Below are 20,395 nucleotides of genomic sequence, written 5' to 3'. Positions count from 1 at the left end.
GGACCTGCCTTTGTCCCTCCCGCGTTCGGCTCATTTTCTCAATTCCACGGCTCCGCCTTTCCTGACACGTTCCTGACTTGGGTAGCGTTCCTGCTCTACACATTTCCTCAAGAGAAGAAGGAAAAGTTTTCAAAGGTTGCATAGCCGAAAATGTCTTCAGGGATGATTTGGGTCTGGAATCCAAGCTGGAAGTAATTTTCCCTGAGAATTTCTCCGGGATGCTGCCATTGCCCTTTGAGCTTCCAGTGTCCCTGCTGGGACTCCCGGTGCCACTTCATTCGTGAGGCCTGTTTTCTCTGAGAGCTGTGGTGGTGGTGGTGGGGGGGTCTCGTAGTTCCTGTCCCTGCAGGGACTTGGCCATGTGCCTTGGGAGCGTTCCATCCATCCACTACCCTGGGTGGGCTCAGGGGCCCTTCCACATTTGGAAATCATGATCTTTGGCCCCAAGGAATGTTCTGTGTGTTCCCCGGCCTGGGCTCTGTCCTCTGCTCCTGGCACTTCTGGCGCTCAGTCAGGCACCCGAGATGGGCCCCCAGCCCTCCTTCATCTCCCTTGTTTTCCATCTGTCTTTTTGTTCTGCTTTCCAGGTGATTTTTCTCAAATAGATCTTCTGCTAAAATATTTCTAATCCCCGGGGCACCTGGGTGGCCCAGTTGGTTAAGCGTCTGCCCTCAGCTCAGGTCGTGATCCTGGAGTCCCAGGAGTCTCCTTCTCCCTCTGCCTGCCACTCCCCTCCGCTTGTGCATGCGCTTTCTCTGTCAAATAAATAAAATCTTTTTTAAAAACCTTCAAAAAACATTTCTCATGTTTGAGTGCTCTCCTGTGGTGTTTTCTCTGTCTCTCAAGTGCAGTGCTGACGCGCTCCGAGGATACTCACGCAGGCGTCTCACCAGCCTCACCTTCCCGCTCCGTGCAGGCTCACGTGTGGCTTTGCTCGCTCAGCCCTCGAGGCGCAAGGCCACATCGGCGGTCCTGCGGAGCGCGGTGAGCCGTCTGCCACACTCTGCCTACCCCGGTCCTGGCCGTGGTCACCTGAAGGATTGAGGGGAACGGCTGTGACGTCTTGCAGAAATCTTCCCACGCGTGCCGCTCTCTCCTCTCCTGCTTGCGGGGCTCAGCTTACGCTCCACGCCCCCACCAGTGACGTCCGGCGTCCACGCTCCCGCACTTCGCCAGCCCTCGGTGTTATCGGGACTCCCAACTGTTGCAGTGCACGCGGCTGGGGGGGCTCTTCCGGGGGACTAATGAGCTCATGTGCTTGCTCTGGCCGCTCCTGTCCCTTGTTTTGTTTCGTAGCATTTGCCTCCCTCGCGCGTGTCTCCCTGGTGGCCTGTCTTTGTTACTGAGTCAGGGGACTTGTTCATGGAGTCTGAACTCGAGTCTTTTGCCAGATAAATTTGTTGTTAACTTTGTCTCTCAGTCTTTGACTTCTCGTTTTCTCAGTGGTGTTTCTTTGATGAACAGGTTTTAATGTCGATGTAGATGAGCTGCCGGAGTGAGCCCAGTTTTTAGTTTTGCTGAAGTGTGGTTTTCCATTTTTACGGTGATTGCTTCTGGTGTTCTGAGCGCCCTTGCCTGTCCCAAGGTCGCAGAGGCATGCTGTCGTCCTCCAGGAGCTCTGTGCGTCCGGCTTGTACGGGTCTGTGGCCCACCTGCCGTTGCCTCGTGGCAGCCGAAGCTGTTTTGTAGCCACTCCGGTAAAGACCTCCCGGCCCCTGAGGTCACTGTGTCACCCGCATGGCTCTGTCGTGTGTGTGTTTTAGGACGCCCCACACTGTCTCAACGGCCTTTTGGTAAACCTTGACTTCAGGCTCTGCACATCCTTCCGTTTTGTTTTTTGTTTTTTTCAAAATCGTCTTCGTCTGCTCAGGTGCGGGCACACACAGCTAAGCGTCTTAAGGGCTACTTCTTCCTGTGTTGAATGTCATACTTTGAATTTCAGGTTCACAGTGTCGTCGCCAGTGCGCAGAAACACACAGTGGTTTCTTAAAGCCTTGCTGATGCGTCTTAAAGCCTTGCTAAATTCACGAATTCTAGTGACTTTGTTATAGGCTTTTTTTTTTTTTTTTACATTTCCTGTATACAAGTTATATCTTTTGAGAATCAAGGCAGTTTTTCTCTTTCTTTCTGAAATATGTTTATGTCTTTTGTTCCTTCTTCTTCCTGCCTTGTTGCCATGGGAGGGAAAGCGCTGACTTCTGTCTCGAGTGTGGTCTTGCCGCAGGCTGGGTGTTGGACGGAAGAAGTGCCCATCCTTAGCCTCTTGCGGAGGGTGCGGTGTGAAGGGGTGCTTCGGGTGTGTGTTAAAGTGCTGAATTACACTGATGTTTAAACAGAAACTAACACTTTACTCTGGGGAGAGACTCACTTGCCCACGATGCGCCGTCCTCTTTAAACCCTGCTGGCCTCCCTGTGAATCTGGGTGCGCTTGTCCTTTCTTGAGTCGTGTGTGGGTTTGTTTGCTGGCTTCAGAATTGAGTTGGGAAGTGCTGCTTCTTTTCCTATTTTCTGAAATTTTTATGTAAGATCTGTGTTACTCTTCCTTGCATGTTCAGTAGCATTCACTAGTAAAACCATCTGGACATACGATTTTCTTTGTGAACATTTAAAAATCAAAGGCTCAGTTATGTTGACGGTTATAGTGCGATTCAGATTTTCTCGTGTCAGATTTGGCGAGTGATGCTGTTCTACGAACGCGTCCTTTTTGTCTCTTCCCACCTCATGAGACTCACACCTGCTTCTCACTGCGCTAACTGGGGCGTCTGTGCAGATGTGCGCTTTCTCGCTCCTGACAGCCTCCCCCCGAGCGGGTCCCTTCCACCGTGTGTTTGTTTCCTGGTTCCTTAATTTCTGCTCTTCTCTGTATTATTTCCGTAATTTGACTTGGTTTAAACCGTTGTTCTCGTGCGAAGTGGTGGCTTGTGGATGTTGTGTTTGACCTCAGAGGACAGAGAGCCCAGCCCTCCTGCACCGCACCTGTGGGGACAGCCTTCTGTTCCCAGGCTGCTTGGAAGTTTCTTTCTGTCTCGGGTTTCCAGCAACGTGGCAACGGCTTTCTTTTGATTGATGCTTGGAGTTCATGGTGCTCCTTTAACTGGAAGCTTGAAGTTGACGGTCAGTTCCATCTAGACCACCATCTGTCCCTCCAGATACTGCTTCTGCCCCACCCCTTTCTTCTCTTTCTGGGCTCCTCTGCCGGATCCCATACGAACTCTAGGCGCTTGGACGTCTGTTCTGGGGAGCGGTCTCCATGGTCGCCATCCCGGGGTGTCCTGTGACTCAGTGAGCATCTTCTTCTGCCGTGTCTGTGGGGGGCTCTCATCAGGGTGCCTGGCCCGCTGCCTGACCCACCGGTTGTGTTCTTCACTTCACACACTGGATCTCCACTTCTTTTTTTTTAAGATCTTACTTTTATTTATGAGAGAGAGAGACAGCGAGAGCAGGAACACAAGCAGGGGCAGTGGGAGAGGGAGAGGCAGACTCCCTGCTGAGCAGGGACCCCCCCCCCATGCGAGACTCAATCCCAGGATCCTGGGATCCTGACCCAAATCAAAGGCAGACGCTTAACCACTGAGCCCCCCAGGCTTCACCCCTTCTCTCCACTTCTACAGTTGCTGTTTGGCCTCGTCTTATAGTTTTCAGTTCTATCAAAATTATCAATCTTGTCTTTAATTTCTGGAAAATTTTTTTAGGCTTATACCTGAGTGTTCAATTTTTTTGTGGTGATATTAAATATTATTATTATTTTTTATTTTTTATAGATTTTATTTATCCATTTGACAGAGAGAGGTCACAAGCAGGCAGAGAGGCAGGCAGAGAGAGGCGGAAGCAGAGAGCCCGGTGCGGGGCTCGATCCCAGGACCCTGAGATCATGACCTGAGCTGAAGGCAGACGCTTTAACCCACTGAGCCACCCAGGCGCCCCTTAAATATTGTTTTTAATAGTGTTAAAATATGCATGCCATAAAATTTACGATTTTAAATATTTTTGACTGTAAAATCTGGGGGCATGAAGTTCATCCAGGGGGTCGTGCAAGCATTACTGTTCATCCCCAGAACGTTCATCTTCCCACACTGAACCCCTGTTCTCCACCATCTGTGTGTGTGGGCGTGACCCCTGCAGGTCCCTCAAGTGAGGGGACCCTCGTCCTTCCGTGTCTGGCTTCTCTCACCAGTGGGAGGCGCTCGCGTTCGTCCAAGTGGTACCTTTCTGAGCCGGGCCATGTCCCTCGAACGCACAGGCCGTGCTCTGCTCACTCGTTCACCTGTCAGGCACACAGACCCCTTTGGGCCCCGGGGCTTGCTGGGCGCAGCTCTCTGGAGCCTGTGCCGCGTCTCTGTGGCTCCCTCGCAGCCCACCCATCTTGCTTGTCCCTCCTGGCTGTGGTCCCGTGGCCTGATCTCCTCTGTGACTGACGACTTGGCGGTGGGCATCACCGAGGAGAGAGGAGCGGTGGCTGGAGGCTCAGGGCGGTGGCTTTGGTCCCGCACTGGCTTTCCTGTTCCTGCACGGGCTCGTCCGTGTCCACCCCCACCCTCATTAGGAGCCCCTGCGGGGTCCTCTGGGGGTCTCCCGCCTCCCAAGTCTGTGCAGAGCCTGTTCAGCTTCACATCCCAGCAGTGTCCGTGGGGCCGTGTCTCTGCCCATTTTCTGGACTTACGCAAGGGGCGGGCACCGAGGAGGAGGGGGTGGCCTGGGAAGACCATCTCTGCCGCCTTTGCTGGCGCGTGGCACAGTGCCATGCCCGGTGACAGTGCCCCCCCGTGCTCTGTGCTTCTGGTGGGTGTAGAGGCTGTGCCCAGGTCGGCATCATCCGGGCCCTGACGGAGTGTGGCATCCCCGTGGACATGGTTGGAGGGACGTCCATCGGGGCCTTCATGGGCGCCCTGTACGCCGAGGAGCGGAACTACAGCCAGATACGGATCCGGGCCAAGCAGTGGGCTGAGGTGAGGGGCCTCGGCCCACCCTGGAGCTTAGCCCCAGGTCCCTGTAGTGCCGCGGGGGCAGGAGGACATCGGGAACTTGGGCCCCTGCTCGCGGCTCTGCAGGCTCTGGCCTCAGAGCAGGGTTTATAGGGTGGTGGGGGAATGGGGAGCACAGAGCAAGAAAGGACATCAGTGTTGGGGACTTGGCTCTTCATTTATTAAGGTGACTGAGGTCGACATGGAGAGGTCAGCACCATTGGAAGGAGAGTTTCATGTTACCTGTCGTTCAGCTGAGGGTCTGGTCACAGGCCAGGCAGACGTTTCCCTTCCCTGCCTCTGCTGGTCTGCTTCAGCTGTGGGAACGGCCGCGGACCTTTGGGCCTGCTGCCCTCCTTGTCCTCAGTGTGTGTTGGGTCATGGGGCCCCCTGGGAGGCCGCTCTACATGGCCAGGTGGGCTGGATCCCGTCCAGGCTGTCCTCTGTCCCTTTCTGGGGGAGCCTTCGGCCTCCTGCCACGCTGAGGGAGGTGGTAGTGGGGGCCTCCAGGCTTGGCTCTGCAGGCTCTCTGGTGCTAGACGGGGGTTTCTTCAGGAGTGAGGGCCTTGCTAACCACGGAAGACCTTGGGGGAGCCACGCTGTCCCGAGTCCCTGCCCTGCAGCAGCACACTTGTTCCCTCTGCTTGTCCCAAGGCAGGGTCTACATTCTGTTCATCTCCGTGGGAGCACAATGGGGGCACCTCACCCTCAGCTGGGGCCCCACATCACACATGGCCTGTGTGCTGGGTATTTCTGCCTCGGCTCTGGCCACCCAGCGGCAGGGCACATCTTTCCTCTCCATCCCCAACCCTTAAGAAGTGAGGCAGCCTTGAACCCGGGCATTCTGGGGCAAGGCCAGTGCTCCCTGCCTAGTCACGTGTCCTGCTCCCTGCAGGTCTAAGTGGCCCCCGTCTTCACTGAGGAAGGATGGGCCTCAGTTCCACCAGAGAGACAGGGTTAGGGAGTTTTGGCAGAAAGGGCCCTCAACAGGGCCACCCTTTCCCGGACCCCGATGGAGTGTGTGCCATGGTAGCGTGTCAGTGGTGGTGGAATGTGAGGGTCAGCCCCAAGCATGCTGGGGCAGGGCAGCTCCCCCTCCCGGGGAAGCCTTGATGGGTTGTATTTACCGCTCTTGGGGACCCCAGCAGGGAACTCTCTTACCCATTCACCTGCCAGCGTTGGTCCTGGACGGGGCTTCGTCCAGAACTCCCTGAGCAGGCAGTGAGAGCCAGGCGTCCACAGGCGCCCTTATAGGACCCCCAGGCCCTGCTGCTCATGCCCTGGCGCTAGCCCCCTCCCAGACACCCTTGCTGTGCTCACAGGGAGCACATGTGTGTGCTCTGGCCCCGCTCCCTTCCCAGACTGGGGTCCCATGGGATCATCCACTGCCTGTGCCAGAAGGTGGGGTGAAGCCCTCACCCCACCTGTGGGGCTGTCATGTGTGCCTTGCCCACTCAGGACATGACATCGATGGTGAAGACTGTGTTGGACCTGACCTACCCGATCACGTCTATGTTCTCGGGCGCCGGCTTTAACAGCAGCATTTGTAGCGTCTTCAAAGACCGGCAGATTGAGGTGCCCCCCGCAAGCAGGGGTCTCCCTCATCCCCTTGAGCCTCCAGGGCTGCAGGGTCAAGGGCTGACAGCGCGGGAGGATGGCCCTTCTGAGTCGTGCCGTCCCCTTGCAGGACCTGTGGATCCCCTACTTCACCATCACCACGGACATCACGGCCTCTGCCATGAGGGTTCACACGGATGGTGAGCACCTCCTCCTTGGGTCCCCTGATAGAGGCTCAGACATGCACGGGGGCCCAGGCCCCCTCCCCCCGCCCCACCCCCACCCCCGAAGCGTGGGTTGGGGGAGGGGTACTGAGGACCTGCTCAGGGGGTTGGGGGGTGCGGGGGCAGGCAGAGAACCTAGAAGCTGCCTGAGCCAGGGGAAGCACCAAGATGACCCGAGGAAGGCAGCTCAGGGAGGTCTGGACCCAGAGAGGTTCCTGCCTTGAGCGTGTGGGACGCGAGATAGCAGTGTGAACTGAGAGCAGAGATGGACAGAGCAGAGGGCACACTTGTACCCGGGGTGGGGTGGAGAAGGGCACACTCAGGCCGGGAGTGGGGGGTGGCGAGGGGCACATGGAGGGCGTGTGTTTTGTGGGCTCCAGTCAGCAGCTCGGGGGAGACTACTGGGCTGGGGCCCGTGAGGCAGCTGAGGGCCCTTTTCTAGGGCAGGGTGGTTTGTAAGCTGAGCACGTGTCTCCTTGGAGGTGAGTGGGACCATGGGGCTCACAGAAGGCTGTGGCACCCACAGTACAAGGTGGGGAGCCCGTAGAGCCGGCAGGGCCTCCCCTGGGCCTCTGGCCCTCCCCATTCTCCCTCTGTGGAGAGAGCCTCCCTGGGGGAGGAGGAAGAACAGGAGGTGTGTCTATCTGTCCAGGCCTGGTGCCATCCACCGGACGTCAGACGTGCAGACTTCAGGACCCCGCGCGGTCAGCGCTCTAGGCCCAGGGTCTCGGGCAGGAACCCAGTGTGGGCAGCGACAAGCTCCCCTCCTATCCCCTTGGCAGGCCCTGGTGGCAAGCCCTCTGCCCTGCCTCTCCCCCAGGCTCCCTGTGGAGGTACGTGCGTGCCAGCATGTCTCTGTCAGGCTATATGCCTCCCCTCTGCGACCCCAGAGACGGACACCTGCTGATGGACGGGGGCTACATCAACAACCTCCCAGGTACTGTGGCCACCTCCACTCCCGGGGAGCCGGAGGCACACAGTTTCCTCTGTGTGTGCTCGTGGAGCCCCGAGAAAGCGCACAGACGCGTGCAGACGCAAGCCCTTGTGCGCACACTGGGCCGTCGTGTGCTCCCAGCATATGGCCGTTTGGCAGCTCAGCCGCACCCAGAGCAAGGGCCAAGCGGAGGAGCTGAGAGCAATTCTGGCCCATCTGTGCCTGCAGCAGAGCTCACAGCCAGGAAGTGCCAGGGTTGCTGTGGGCGCGCCCCGCCTTGGGCACACCTGTCACCTGTTGGATAGTTCTGCGCGTTAGTCCGGGAGTGACACTGGGCCCGAGCCCTTCTGGCCCTTGCAGGCTCTGCCCCGCCCCCCAGCCCTACTCCCCTCTGGGGCTCTGCAGGCCTGTCCCAGGCGGTAACCACGGCTGTCTCCTCCCCAGCGGATGTGGCCAGGTCTATGGGGGCGAAGGTGGTGATTGCCATCGATGTGGGCAGCCAGGACGAGACGGACCTCACCAACTACGGCGACGCGCTGTCTGGGTGGTGGCTGCTGTGGAAACGTTGGAACCCCTTGGCCACGAAAGTCAAGGTGGAGGCAGAGCTCTGCCCGGGGCCCGGGCGGCCAGGGGCTCCTTGTGGCTCCTCTGTGCCTCTGTCCCCGAGATGCCCAGTGTGGTGCTGTGGGTGGCGGAGGGCTGCAGTGGTCTCCAGGCTCCAAGCCAGCGAGGGTGCACTCACTTGCTCCCTGTCCGTGTCGGGAAGCCTGGCTGGACCAGCGCTGGGGAGGGGAGCAGGCCCATTACCCGCCAGGATCCCTTCCCAGGAACCCTGGCTGGGCACCGCCCTCCTCCCAGGCCTAGCAGAGACAGGTCTCCCCTTGGGAGAGGGAGGGCAAGGGTTGGGGTGTGAGACACAGGCAGCTGCACCCGCATGGGGGCCGGGGGGTCCGGGGGGCCCGCAGAGCATGGCTCAGACGCTGTGAGGGCAGCAGGTGTTGAACATGGCGGAGATCCAGACGCGCCTGGCCTACGTGTGCTGCGTGCGGCAGCTGGAGATGGTGAAGAACAGCGAGTACTGTGAGTACCTGCGCCCCCCCATCGACGGCTACGGCACTCTGGACTTCAGCAAGTTCAACGAGATCTGCGTGAGTGCAGCTGGGGCGCGGTGCCCACCTGCCCTCATGTCCAAGCCCAGAAGTGGGGCCTCCTGACTCCTCCCCGGGTCCCTGGTGTATGTGCAGGAAGTGGGGTACCAGCATGGCCGGACAGTCTTTGACATCTGGGGTCGGAGTGGCGTGCTGGAGAAGATGCTGCAGGACCGACAGGGGCCAAGAAAGATGAAGGCCTGTGACGTGAGTGCCCGACCTAGTGCCCCCCCCCCCTCCTGGGACCGGCCCTCTGCCTGTCTCAGCAGGCCTGAGAGGTGCAGGGCTCCCTTCAGCCTGCAGGACCTTGGCGCACACCCCCACCGGGGCCAGAGGATGGGGGCAGGGGTGCGGCCCTGTGGGAGCCATCTCTTTGTCTCGGCCCTGACATCCCTTGTTTTTCACTGTGGCTCTGCTGCTCATGGTGGGACGGGATGGGGATTTGCTCAGGCCTCTGCGCTTCTTCTAGGCCTGCCCTGCCCCAACTCCGGGGCTGGGCACCTCAGCAGGCCGAGACCACAGAGGGTTGCAGAGGGGCTGGGGGACTGGCCAGGCAGCCAGGGCTGTGGTGTGGGGACCCGGGGAGCTGTGGCCTTGGCCACATGTCTCTTCCACCTCGGCCCTCCAGGTCCTCACCTGCCCCAATGCCTCCTTCACTGACCTCGCTGAGATTGTATCTCGCATTGAGCCGGCCAAGGCAGCCACGGTGGACGGTGAGTTGGGGCTCAGGACACACACCTGCATAGCTGAGGGTGACATTGGCAGTGTCCCCTTCTAACCTTTGGCACGCCCCACAAGCTGCCCTGGCCGCCAGGCCCTCCCAGCAGCCCCGGGGCCTGATGACCACTGTGGCACGGCCCCTGCCCTTGGGGGGACCAACACAGCCCTCCCCTGTGCCCAGACGAGTCTGACTACCAGACGGAGTATGAGGAGGAGCTGCCGGACGGCCCCAAGGATGCGTATGCGGACTTCCAGAGCGCCCCGGCCCCTGCAGGCTCGGACTCGGTGAGCTGTCCAGACCTGCCTGCACGCCTGGGCTGAGTCAGCTCTGAGGGCTCCGGGCAGGCCAGCTGCTCGCTCCCTGCTGCCCTGCAGTGCAGAGCCAGAGAAACCTGGCCCAGGGTCAGCCGTCCAGGCTCACCCCCACCCTGACGTTGTGCTGTTTGCTTCCAGGACGACGAGTCCTCCCTCCGGCATTGAAACCCCCATCTGGCTTCCCAGAACTGCCCCCCAGGCTGCTGCTACCCTTGGCACTCAGACTGCGATGGACAGAGGTCTCCCCTCCCATGCACCCTAGAGCAGCACCCATGGAGGGCCTCTCCCCCAGCCTGCCAGCGACACCTGGCGGGGAGCCCCCTAGTCGGCCTCCCTGGTGTTGGAGGCCCAGCTGCGTGGTGGGGCACTGGGTGCGGACAGCAGTCCCTGGGCTGTGCCCGCCACTATGGGGCCCGGTGCTCCGGACAGGTATTGGAGTCCCCCGTGCACCTGCTTAATGTATCAATAAAGGTGGATCCGACCGTGTGTGGACGTGTGCCTGGCCAAGTCCCTGTGGCAGAGAGCGGCACGATGGGCCAGGGAGCAGCCCGGCCCGGCACTGGTGCACCGTGGGGCGGGGGGGAGCATCGCCTGCTGTCCTCCGAAGTCACCACGGGAGGGGAGACCCCAGGCACCCCCGTGACCAGGCAAGCAGGATGCCCAGGGTCCGCGCGGGGCTGGGGAGCCCCCCAACCGAGGAGCCCCCTCCTGACCTGTCGGGCATCCAACCCCCCCAGAACTATGCCGCCCACACCGAGACCAGGGAGCCCTTCTGTATAGAAGGAGGGACAACTCCGGCCCCGCGTCTTTGGGGCCCGCAGCCCCTGCAGGTCTCCAGGGGCACGGAGCCCCCTAACCCGAAGGCCTAGGCCCTTGCAGTCAGGGGACCGCCGGCCTCAGTTTCTCCGCGTCCACCCCCAAACCTCCCCCCCCCCCCCGCCCTGCAGCCGGCACGGTGGGCGGGGCCGCCTCCCCAGTCCCCTCCGGACGACCCCGCCGGGCATCGACGTCACGGGCGGCCACCCCCAGGCGTGACGTCGCGGTGGGCGGAGCCCCGGGCCCGCCCCGTCCGTGACGTCGCGGTGGGCGGAGCCGCCGCCCCCGGCCCCGGCCGCGCTCTCCGGGTGCGGCGGGACTCGCGGACGGCCCGGCGCGGCCATGCGGGGCCCGGGCCCGAGCCCCAGCCCCAGCTCCGGCCCCGGCGCGGCGCGGCTACCCCGGCGGAGGCGGCGGGCGCGGGGCGCGCTCTGAGGCCAGGGGATGCGCCGCCGCCGCCGCGACCATGGGCGCCGCCGCCTCCCGGAGGAGGGCGCTAAGGAGCGAGGCCATGTCCTCGGTGGCGGCCAAAGTGCGGTGAGTGCGGCGGGCCGGCCGCCGGGGCCCCGCGCCCCCCCCTCCCCCGCGGCGTCCGCCCCGCGCCGGCCCCGTCCCTCGCGGCGGGGCTCCTCGCCGCGTCTCCCTCCCCCACCGCCACCCACAGCTCGGCGCGGCCGCGCTCCCGAGACCGCTGTGGGCGACGCGCCTGACCTCACGACCCCCGCGCGCGGACCCCGCTCACGGAGTGACGGCGGCTGGACGGAGCGCCCACCCCGGCGCCGGCCACGTTGCACCGGGACCCGGCGAGGGGGGGGTCCCCGGAGCTGCGCCCTGCCCGCGCTGGGTTTTCTGGGGGCGGGACGGCACGGTCGGCCGTGAGTGACCCCGACCCTTACCCGGCTGGTGTCCAAGGGCTGGGTGGGGGTGGGGACCCCAGCTCCCTTCTGGGGCGCGTCCAGAGTGACCCAGGTGCACTGAGAGCGCACTCCGCTGTCCACCCTTCAGAGCAGCCCGAGCATTTGGCGAGTACCTGTCCCAGAGTCACCCTGAGAATCGGAACGGTGCAGGTAGGGGCATTCGAAGAGGTGCCCGGACGGGGTTGGTCCGCAGCACCCCCCCTCCCCCCGCCACCCCCACAGCCTAGGGATGCTGTCCCCTGCCCCAGGCCTGGCCCAGCTCCAGGGCTGGGAGCAGGCAGCAGGAGCTGCCCTGCTGGGCTGGCTTCCACACGCCCCCTGCCCTCCCTGGCCCAGAGAGAGCCTCAGGAGGAGCTCAGAGTCACTCATCACCATGGCACCCACCCAGCCTGGGCCGTTGGCATGGCAACAGGCCTCCTGGCACCCCCAGGGTTGGCACCGCTGTCTCTGGGGGCCAGCTGGTGGGGGGGAGGGGAGAAGTTGGCACTGGGCGCATGGGTGCAGTGGCAGGCTGGGAGGTGGCATGTTCATTCCTGTCTCCCCCTCTCCCCCCGCATCAACCACAGGTAGCATAGCCTGTCACCCCCACGCACACACACCCAGGGCTTGGGGCCCAGGTAGGAGGAGGGTGGGAGCCTCCGAGAGGAGTACGCAGGTCGCAAACACCTTTTCTGAAGATGGCAGGGGCTTAGAACTTGGTCACTGGGGCTGCAGGGCAGCCCCAGTCGTCCCCCCATCCGGGCCAGGCACTCACTGGGAGTTCTCTGCCCTCGCCGCATCAGGAGAAGGGGAGGGCAGGGCCAGAGGGCTGCCGTTCACCTGGCACCTCTCCCCCAGACCACCTGCTGGCTGATGCCTACTCTGGCCACGACGGTTCCCCCGAGATGCAGCCAGCCCCCCAGAACAAGCGTCGCCTCTCCCTCGTCTCCAATGGCCGCTACGAGGGCAGCCTCTCAGAGGAGGCGGTCAGTGGAAAGCCGGCTGGTGAGGGCCCCCAGCCCCGCGTGTATACCATCTCCGGGGAGCCGGCCCTGCTGCCCAGCCCGGAGGCCGAGGCCATTGAGCTGGCCGTGGTAAAGGGGCGGCGGCAGCGGGAACGGCACCCCCACCACCACAGCCAGCCCCTGCGTGCCAGCCCCGGGGGCAGCCGCGAGGACGTCAACAGGCCCTGCCAGAGCTGGGCAGGCAGCCGCCAGGGCTCCAAGGAATGTCCCGGATGTGCCCAGCAGGCCCCTGGTCCCAGCCCCTCCCCTCGGGCCTTTGGGCCGGACCAGCCACCCCCGCCGGAGGCCGCCAACCACAAGAAGCTGGAGAGGATGTACAGTGTGGACCGCGTGTCTGGTGAGGGCGGCCCGGGGCAGGGTGCCGGTGCTGGGGTTTGCTGGCAACAACGACTGTGAGGCTTGGACGGGTGGAGGGTGTGCAGGTGCCCAGCCACACCAAGTCGGTCAAGGAGTGCTTCCTGGAGGAGGGCGATTAGGGGATCCTCGAGGGTGGAGCACACAGAAAACATGGCTTAAGTAGAATATCAGGCTGCCTCTGGGGAGTCCTGGGGATCAGTCCCTGCCCTGGGCCCCAGCCAACAACGCTCACAGTAACCTCGGAAAGCACGTAGTGTCTGGGGCCTGGCCAGGAAGTGTGGTGCTCTGCGGGTGGTCGGTGAGCCCCGGAGGCTTCCTACGTGGAGAAGCGGTCTCTCGGGGGACACTTGAGCAGCCCCACGCCTCCCGGCTCTGGGGTCACCTCCTGAAAAGCAGCGTGCCGACTAGCTGCGCCCTCACATCATCTCAGGGTACCTCCTGGCCTTCCCAGTCCGCATCCTGCCTGGGCATCAGGGCACAAGCCAGGGGTGTGGGCAGTTCACCTCCATGACCTCATGCTCCTCTGATGGACAGAGCGCAAGGGCTGGGGCTGGGCCAAGGGTGAGAAAGTAGAGCAAATTTTCATCCGCCTCGGGTAGGAGCTGTAGGGGTCCTGAGCAGGACTGTCTCCACACTGGGTGAGGGCCTCCACCTCCCCGCTCCTGGAATGGTCCAAGGGAGTGGAGTGGGCGGCCTGCAGAGAAGGCCCCAGAGCCCCCAAGAGAGGCTGCAGCCCTTGTCCCCGGCCTGTGCCTCCTCTCCAAAGGGCAGCAAAGTGAACCCTTTCTCTGGGCCCCTGGACACAGGCTGTGCTCGCAGAGGCACGCTCTTCCGGTGTCGGCAGCCCCAGGGGGAGCTGGGCAGAGACCGACTGTCACGAAGCTGCTGAGCTGTCTCAGCGTGAGCAGCTGAACCAGCACATGTTACCTTACAGCCTCACGCCAGCGTCCGCCCACCTGGGAGAGGGCTAGGGACCCTGGTGCTTTTCCCTCACTGGCTTGGGCAGAAGCATCCCCTTCCCTGGCAGCTTCAGGAAAGCCCCAAGCCACCCTCGTCCCTCCTTCTGTCTTGCAGATGACACCCCCATCCGCACGTGGTTCCCCAAGGAAAACCTCTTCAGCTTCCAGACCGCAACCACAACTATGCAAGCGTGAGTCGTGCACCTGCCGGGTGTCCACGGCGCGGGGCCTGGGCCTGGGGCCTCTTCTTGGTGCTCGGGAACTACTGCCAGACCCTCTCCCACCTGCGAGGCCCCCCTGGGCGGCTGTTTCTGAGCAGCCCCACGTGCCCCTGTCCTACCACGTCTGCCAGATGTGACACAGTCTCAGGGAAGGCAGGGCTGGCTGCTCTCCTCCCCCAGCCTCCCACTGCCTCTCCCTCACCCCATCCATCATCACCCCTCCCTTCCCCACGGCCCTGCCCTCTGCTCTCCTGGCCCTCCCCTGTCCTTCTTGGTCCTCTGGGGACCTGGCCCCAGGCTGCAGCTGTTGCAGGCTCCAGTTGGGGTCGTTCTCCTGGGCACGGCCTCATCTCAGCTCCCGAGACAGCGGCCTCCTTGTATTCTGTCCATCTCGGGGGGTCACAGCCCAGGCGTCCCTGTGGGGGCCTGCTCTTCTCTCTCTATGACACGTACCTGGGTTTTCAGACGCAGAGTTCCTTTCGGAGAGGCACTGTTGGCTGCAGTGTCCCCCTTATGCTACTCCGGGGAGCCCATCACCGCCCTCAGGCTGGCTGGGGGTGGGCAGCTTGGCCGCCAGGCCCAGAGCCAGCAGAAACAGGCCTCTGTGCCCGCCTGACCGTGTCACGGCACCTGGTAGCATGGGCCCATGACCTCCTCATCCACCACCCTTGCTTGGGCTTCCCACAGCACAGCTGGTGCCCTGCTCGAGCCTGGAGTATGAGTGAGGGACCCCCGGAGTCAATGACAAGGGCAATAACAGGGAACCTAGAGGGCTGTGGGGTCGTGGCTCACTATGTCTTCTTTCTCACGCTGCCCCTTCCCGCCGCTCCTCCAGCATCTCGTAAGTACTCTGTGGGACCTTGAGCCTAAGAGCACTGGGGTTGTCCCTGGGGAACCCTCCCACCCCCAAATAGGTTTGGGCAGGCCAGGGACCTGGGCCTTGACTGTGAGGGAGTGCCACGTCCCAGCAAGGCCTGCCAGGAGCCGGGCGGAGGACAGGGTGAGACAGGCCAGGGTCCTTCTGCCTGGCCCGGCGCCCTGGATGCCCCTCCAGGCCCTGTGCTCACGCCTCTGTCCCCACGTCTCGGCCCCTCCTACCTGCGGCCAAGGGCAGTGCTGACTCGCGGTGGTTTCTCAGGGTGTTCAGGGGCTGCGCAGAGAGGAAGCGCCGGAAACGGGAGAATGATTCCGCGTCTGTAATCCAGAGGTAGGGCCTGCCAGCCACTCGCCACCAGGGTCCGTCTCTTGTCTGTGCCGGTCTGGTCTGGGCCCACTGGGCCCGGGCAGACCTGATGGGGGAAGGGCGGTGGCGACCACTGGCCTGGCCCTGCTCTGGGGACGCAGCAGGCAGGAGAGATCCTGGACCCTGGGCCCCAGGCCTGTGTTTTGGGGGTACATTGACAGTGGAACTACAGGCAGCTAGCCCACCCATGTCTCTCTCTGACCCTTGAACCCCAGAGCTGTGGGGTCAGCAACAAGGCTTATCCTCCCCGAGCCCCACCTCAGAGATGTGGCCAGAAACCGTGTCCGTCTTGGACCCTGGACTTTGGTAGGGCACACATTTGGGGGTAAAGATGACCCGTCTCTGAGGTGGCCCAGGGCCGTAAGAGCAGGGAGGGGGTGTCCGCAGGCTCCGATCCTACCTGGGGTTGGCGCGGACAGTTGTGCTGAGCACAGGAAGCAGGAGCCCTTGACCACTTGGCGAGGGAGGCTGGTGGGGTTCAGAGTGGGCCCAGAGAGGGACTGGAAGGGTGGGCAGTGGGGTGGGTTCCTGAGAGCAGGAGGGTCACCAAGGGCAGGGTCCTGTCATAGGGCCAAGAGCAGGAGAAGGTTTGATCATTGTGCCTTTGTCCTGGCAGCAGAGGGGAGCCCTGCAAAGGTGTCAGCAAGAGGGACGGAGTGGGATCTGCTTCTGAGCGGGCGGTAGGCGAGTAGGGAGCGCAGGGGCGAGAGGCATTTCTTTCCTAAAGAGGAGACGGCAGGCCTGCTGGCTGCGGGCAGTAGTGCGAAGCAGAGAGCACGCGGGACTGGTCCCCCGCCCACCCACTCCGGCGACCCTCACCAGCCCCCCGTGTTTCTTCCCCAGGAACTTCCGCAAACACCTACGCATGGTCGGCAGCCGGAGGGTGAAGGCCCAGAGTAAGACCCAGGGCAGGAGGGTGGGCAGGCGCGTGGCACTGCTCCTGGCCGGCTGGGGCTTTGCGGGCTGCTGGCTGCACCAGAGAGACCGGGGTCCCAAACCCCCACCGCAGCCCCACCAGGGAACCCCGGACTCCGGCCCCGCCCCTAGCCTTGCGGCTCAGCTCGGGCTCCAGGCCCCACCCCCAAGCTTGCAGCACAGCCCCGCCCCAGATCGTTGCACAGGCCCCACCCCCAACTATCTGCACACATCCAGCCTCCACTGGTCCTAGGCCCCGGACCCTACTCTTCCCTCGCCGACACCCATTGGGGTCTTGGGGCACCAGCCCCTGCCCCAGCACGCCAGACTCGGCCCACAGGCGCCCCGGACTGACGCCCTCCGACGTCCTAGCCACGGACCCTTCCTCCCGCTATCCCAGGTGGTGCCCCAGAGCCAGGAGCCAGCCCTGTTCTGGGTTGCCGAGGCCCAGGGTCAGCTCAGGCTCTGCCCCTCCCGCCCCTGTCCCGCCGCTGACCGGCTTTGCTCTCACTGCAGCGTTCGCGGAGCGGCGCGAGCGGAGCTTCAGCCGGTCCTGGAGCGACCCCACCCCCATGAAAGCCGACACTTCCCACGACTCCCGAGACAGTAGGTGCCCGGCGCAGGCCAGCCCACCTGCCCTCAGAGAGCCCCCACCCTGGCCCCAGCTCCTGTGCTTCGCCAGGCAGGCTTCCTGCCTGGGCAGCTAGGCTTCTGCGCTTCTGCTCTCTGAGCCTCAGCTTACCCATCTGTGAGGTGGGGGCACCTGACCCCTTATACTTCGTGGGTAGGGTGCTGTGTTGGAAGACCTGGGGGGGCCAAGGGCTGCCCTGCCCGGCTCCTGGTTCCAGGGCCCTGGGGGGCCTGCCCCCCGGCATTGTGTGGTGGTCCACAGGGTGGCCGCATATGGTGGCAGCGGCCAGTGTTGCTAGGCTGGTGGTGGCCTTTGTTGGTCTCTGTCGCCCACCCTGGGTTACTTGCTGACCTGGAGGACCCTCCGGGAGCCTTTATTGTGGGTTCTGTCTACTGCTCATGTCTGCGGGTTCCAGCTGGGACGGGAGGTGCTGCTAGGGGTCCACAGCCCTGGTGACCCGTCCTGCCTCTCAGGTAGTGACCTGCAGAGCTCGCACTGCACCCTGGGTGAGGGCTTCGAGGATCTGGACTGGGAGACCGAGAAGGGCCTGGAGGCAGTGGCCTGTGACACCGCGGGCTTTGTGCCCCCCAAGGTCATGGTGAGGTCGGGTGTCTTTATGATCTTCCTGTTCCAACCAGTCGTGGGCTGGTGGGGGGTTTCTCTTTCCTCCAGGAGCCCAACAGGCTCTACCTGGAAATGATGCAGCCATCACACAGGCTGCCCAGCAGTGGGGGGTGACCTCCTGGGACCTCCCGCTGCCCACTGGGTCTGAGGCAGCTGGGCCCTGAGCTGCCCCCTGTGCTGTCTCCAGCTCATCTCCTCCAAGGTCCCCAAAGCCGAGTTCATCCCGACTATCATCCGCAGGGACGACCCGTCCATCATCCCCATCCTCTACGTGAGTCCCTCTGCGCCAGCCCCGGGGCTGGGGGTGGGGGGCTGCGGCCCGAGAGGGGCCCTGACCAGAGTGTGGCCTGTGTCTCTCACAGGACCACGAGCACGCGACGTTTGAGGACATTCTGGGTATGTGCCCTGCGGCCCCACTGTCCTCTGATCCCGTGTGGGGTTCACCTACAGGCTGCGGGGGGCAAGGGGACACTGGGGGACAGTTCACACTCCTCCCTCCCTAGAGGAAATCGAGAAGAAGCTGAACATCTACCACAAAGGGGCCAAGATCTGGAAGATGCTGATTTTCTGTCAGGTACGCTCAGCCCCTTCCTGCTGGGGGGACGAGGTCCTCGACAGAACGTGCAGCCTTCACACACCGGTGAACGAGCACGTGTCTGTGTGATGGGGGCCGCGAGTGGACACCCTCTGTGTGCACCCCATGTGGCCAACCCCGTCTCTGACAGGGCGGCCCAGGACACCTGTACCTGCTTAAGAACAAGGTGGCTACTTTCGCCAAAGTGGAGAAGGAGGAGGACATGATCCAGTGAGTGGGCTGCCCATGGAGACGGCGTCCGTGTGCACACCCCATCCCTGCAGTCCCTCCCCACAGTGCTTCTGTCTCCGGACCTGGGTCCTGGGCCCTGGCCTGCCCCTCCTCACACGCGGGGGCCTGGGCTGGAGGCTACTGGTGACCCAGCCCCTCCCCCACCAGCTTCTGGAAGCGCCTGAGCCGCCTGATGAGCAAAGTGAACCCGGAGCCAAACGTCATCCACATCATGGGTTGCTACATTCTGGGGAACCCCAACGGGGAGAAGGTACAGGGACCCCCAAGCCCTGCCCCAGGCCTCTGGAGACCCCGGACCCACTACAAGAGTTAACAGCCTTTCATTTCTCCTTCCGTTCTCCTCTCTTCCTTCCCTAGAAGCCTCTTGTGCTTGAGCCCAGTCAGTGGGGGGGGTTCCTGCTCCCTGAACACCATTCACCCACACCTCCCCTCCCCTGTCCTGAACTCACGTCCCTGCCCTGCCCTTTCAGCTGTTCCAGAACCTCAGGACCCTCATGACCCCTTACAAGGTCACCTTCGAGTCCCCGCTGGAACTGTCGGCCCAAGGTGAGCTTGCCAGGGCCAGGCTGGTTCTCCGCCTGAGCGCTGGGGTCCGGGGGTGAGGCCTGAGCCCTGGCCTTTCTTCTCATACCCCAGGGAAGCAGATGATCGAGACCTACTTTGACTTCCGGCTGTACCGACTGTGGAAAAGCCGTCAGCACTCGAAGCTGCTGGACTTTGAGGATGTTCTCTGAGGGCCGGGACCCCCACCCGGCTGCTTCCACGGACCAGTGGCTGGGGCTGGGCCACTTGTGTGCGCCCCAGGACCACGTGGGTCCCCACTTCAGGGCACCCCCAGATGTCGCTCAGGTTCCCTCCTGGGGGTCTGGCCCTCCCTGCACCACAGCCCACTGAGGTCAGAGCCCCTGCTGCCCGGGACCAGCCTCGCCCCCGTGGCCAGGGCTTGCTTGGCGGCCAGGCACCAACGGGGCCTCGGCCCTGCCCCGAGGTGCCTCCTCTCCTCGGGTCCGTAGACATAAGTGCAATTTTCACAGCCCCGGAACAGTCCGGAGGGAAGCAGCGTGACTAGTTGAGTAGCTAAGTGCTGTGTTACCAGTTACGGTGTAGACAACCTAGCCCCGTGTGTGTCCAGGACCTCGTCTGCTCCCCGCTCCTCTGCCCTGCCCTATTTGATCACCAGCACCAGGGCGGCCCGTCGGGGGAGCAGTGTTCCCGGCTGCCTGGCCTGGCCCCGGCTGTGGCCGAGTCCCTGATGGTGTGCGCTTGTACCCTCTCGCCGCCCCTGCTTCCTCTGACCTCAGCCGTGCCGGCCCAGCAGGGGTGCCTGGGCAGCAGGGGAGGGGTGCGCCTTCCCTTGTCCCCGAGGAGGCTCTGGGTTGAGCTGGGTCCCCCCGGCTCCCCGTCCTCCAGCACCCGCCCGGCCCCCTGATGCTGTGCTGCGGCTCAGCTTTTGCCAGCCTGGGTCGTAGCCCTCTCTCAGTGCAAAGGTTCAGCAGGGGCGGGCTGGGGCTGGGCCCCGGCGGGTGGGGACCCCGTGGCAGCGCTGAGCCACGGTGGACTTGGGGCGTGTGGCCTAGCTGGGGCCAGTGGGGCCGGCTCTTGTATGTTGCTGGGGCTCGGGGGGCAGGCCCCCCTCCGCAGAGCCTGGGTGTGAGGACCCCTGGCTGTGCCTCAGCTAAGGGAGGAGCAGGGGCATGTGCTGGGCTCTGAAGGATGTACGATACCCCTTAGAGTGACCATTAAACCCGACCCTCTGCTGCGGCCGCCTGGCTCTTCTCTCTTGGCACCGCCCGCTACCTTCCTGGACCCAGAGACTTCCAGGCCCGTGGGTTCAAGTTTGTCACTGTGGCCCCTGGACAGAGAGGCTGGGTGGGGCCCCTAGACCTTCCCTGCCAAGGTCACACTTGGTGAGAGGGTCTGGCAGCAGTGGGGATGGAGAAGAGCAGGTTCTAAACCGCGCCAGTGGGTGGAGGGTTGTGCTCCTGCAAAAGGGTCAAGAGGGCTCCAGAGCTGCAAGCAGAGG

General features: G+C 63.1%; 2 protein-coding genes across 8 annotated transcripts in view; both read left to right on the top strand.

Annotated features, from left to right (window-relative positions):
* The window catches only part of LOC111145773 (patatin like phospholipase domain containing 7), a 59,818-nt gene extending 49,473 nt beyond the window's left edge, over nucleotides 1–10,345 (top strand). For both annotated transcript variants that reach the window (XM_022500963.1, XM_022500964.1), the window contains exons 27-36: nucleotides 4,790–4,946; nucleotides 6,420–6,536; nucleotides 6,649–6,718; nucleotides 7,563–7,679; nucleotides 8,121–8,269; nucleotides 8,672–8,824; nucleotides 8,921–9,031; nucleotides 9,453–9,537; nucleotides 9,726–9,829; nucleotides 9,998–10,345. In XM_022500963.1, coding sequence (XP_022356671.1) covers nucleotides 4,790–4,946; nucleotides 6,420–6,536; nucleotides 6,649–6,718; nucleotides 7,563–7,679; nucleotides 8,121–8,269; nucleotides 8,672–8,824; nucleotides 8,921–9,031; nucleotides 9,453–9,537; nucleotides 9,726–9,829; nucleotides 9,998–10,024 — 1,090 coding nt within the window. In that variant the 3' untranslated portion in view covers nucleotides 10,025–10,345. The remainder of the gene's footprint in view (nucleotides 1–4,789; nucleotides 4,947–6,419; nucleotides 6,537–6,648; nucleotides 6,719–7,562; nucleotides 7,680–8,120; nucleotides 8,270–8,671; nucleotides 8,825–8,920; nucleotides 9,032–9,452; nucleotides 9,538–9,725; nucleotides 9,830–9,997) is intronic.
* Nucleotides 10,346–10,938: 593 nt separating this feature from the next.
* Nucleotides 10,939–20,133, top strand: LOC111145958 (NMDA receptor synaptonuclear signaling and neuronal migration factor). Of its 6 annotated transcripts, XM_022501283.1 has the most exons (16): nucleotides 10,939–11,212; nucleotides 11,681–11,742; nucleotides 12,430–12,933; nucleotides 14,028–14,103; nucleotides 14,969–14,974; nucleotides 15,272–15,340; nucleotides 16,220–16,272; nucleotides 16,808–16,897; nucleotides 17,396–17,520; nucleotides 17,734–17,817; nucleotides 17,909–17,942; nucleotides 18,050–18,120; nucleotides 18,272–18,351; nucleotides 18,520–18,622; nucleotides 18,843–18,918; nucleotides 19,009–20,133. In XM_022501283.1, the coding sequence occupies exons 1-16, from the start codon at nucleotides 11,142–11,144 to the stop codon at nucleotides 19,104–19,106; spliced, it is 1,602 nt and encodes a 533-aa protein (XP_022356991.1). In that variant the 5' UTR covers nucleotides 10,939–11,141; the 3' UTR covers nucleotides 19,107–20,133. The 6 variants fall into 6 exon arrangements, with proteins under 6 accessions (XP_022356991.1, XP_022356993.1, XP_022356994.1 ...); XM_022501285.1 differs by lacking the exon at nucleotides 14,969–14,974; XM_022501286.1 differs by lacking the exon at nucleotides 15,272–15,340.
* Nucleotides 20,134–20,395: the final 262 nt, after the last annotated feature.

The sequence above is a fragment of the Enhydra lutris genome, unplaced genomic scaffold (assembly GCF_002288905.1).
Source record: "Enhydra lutris kenyoni isolate GAN:26980312 unplaced genomic scaffold, ASM228890v2 scaffoldscaffold13, whole genome shotgun sequence".
Classification (NCBI taxonomy): domain Eukaryota; kingdom Metazoa; phylum Chordata; class Mammalia; order Carnivora; family Mustelidae; genus Enhydra; species Enhydra lutris.
This window is presented reverse-complemented; position numbering and strand designations above follow the sequence as displayed.

What these genes read in the sequence shown, in the direction of transcription:
- LOC111145958 (XM_022501283.1), top strand. Translation starts at nt 11,142, where the DNA reads ATGGGCGCCGCCGCCTCCCGGAGGAGGGCGCTAAGGAGCGAGGCCATG. An exon ending in TCCGCGTCTGTAATCCAGAG is followed by an intron (nt 15,341 to 16,219) that starts GTAGGGCCTGCC and finishes TTTCTTCCCCAG; the next exon opens with GAACTTCCGCAAACACCTAC. An exon ending in AGATGCTGATTTTCTGTCAG is followed by an intron (nt 18,121 to 18,271) that starts GTACGCTCAGCC and finishes CGTCTCTGACAG; the next exon opens with GGCGGCCCAGGACACCTGTA.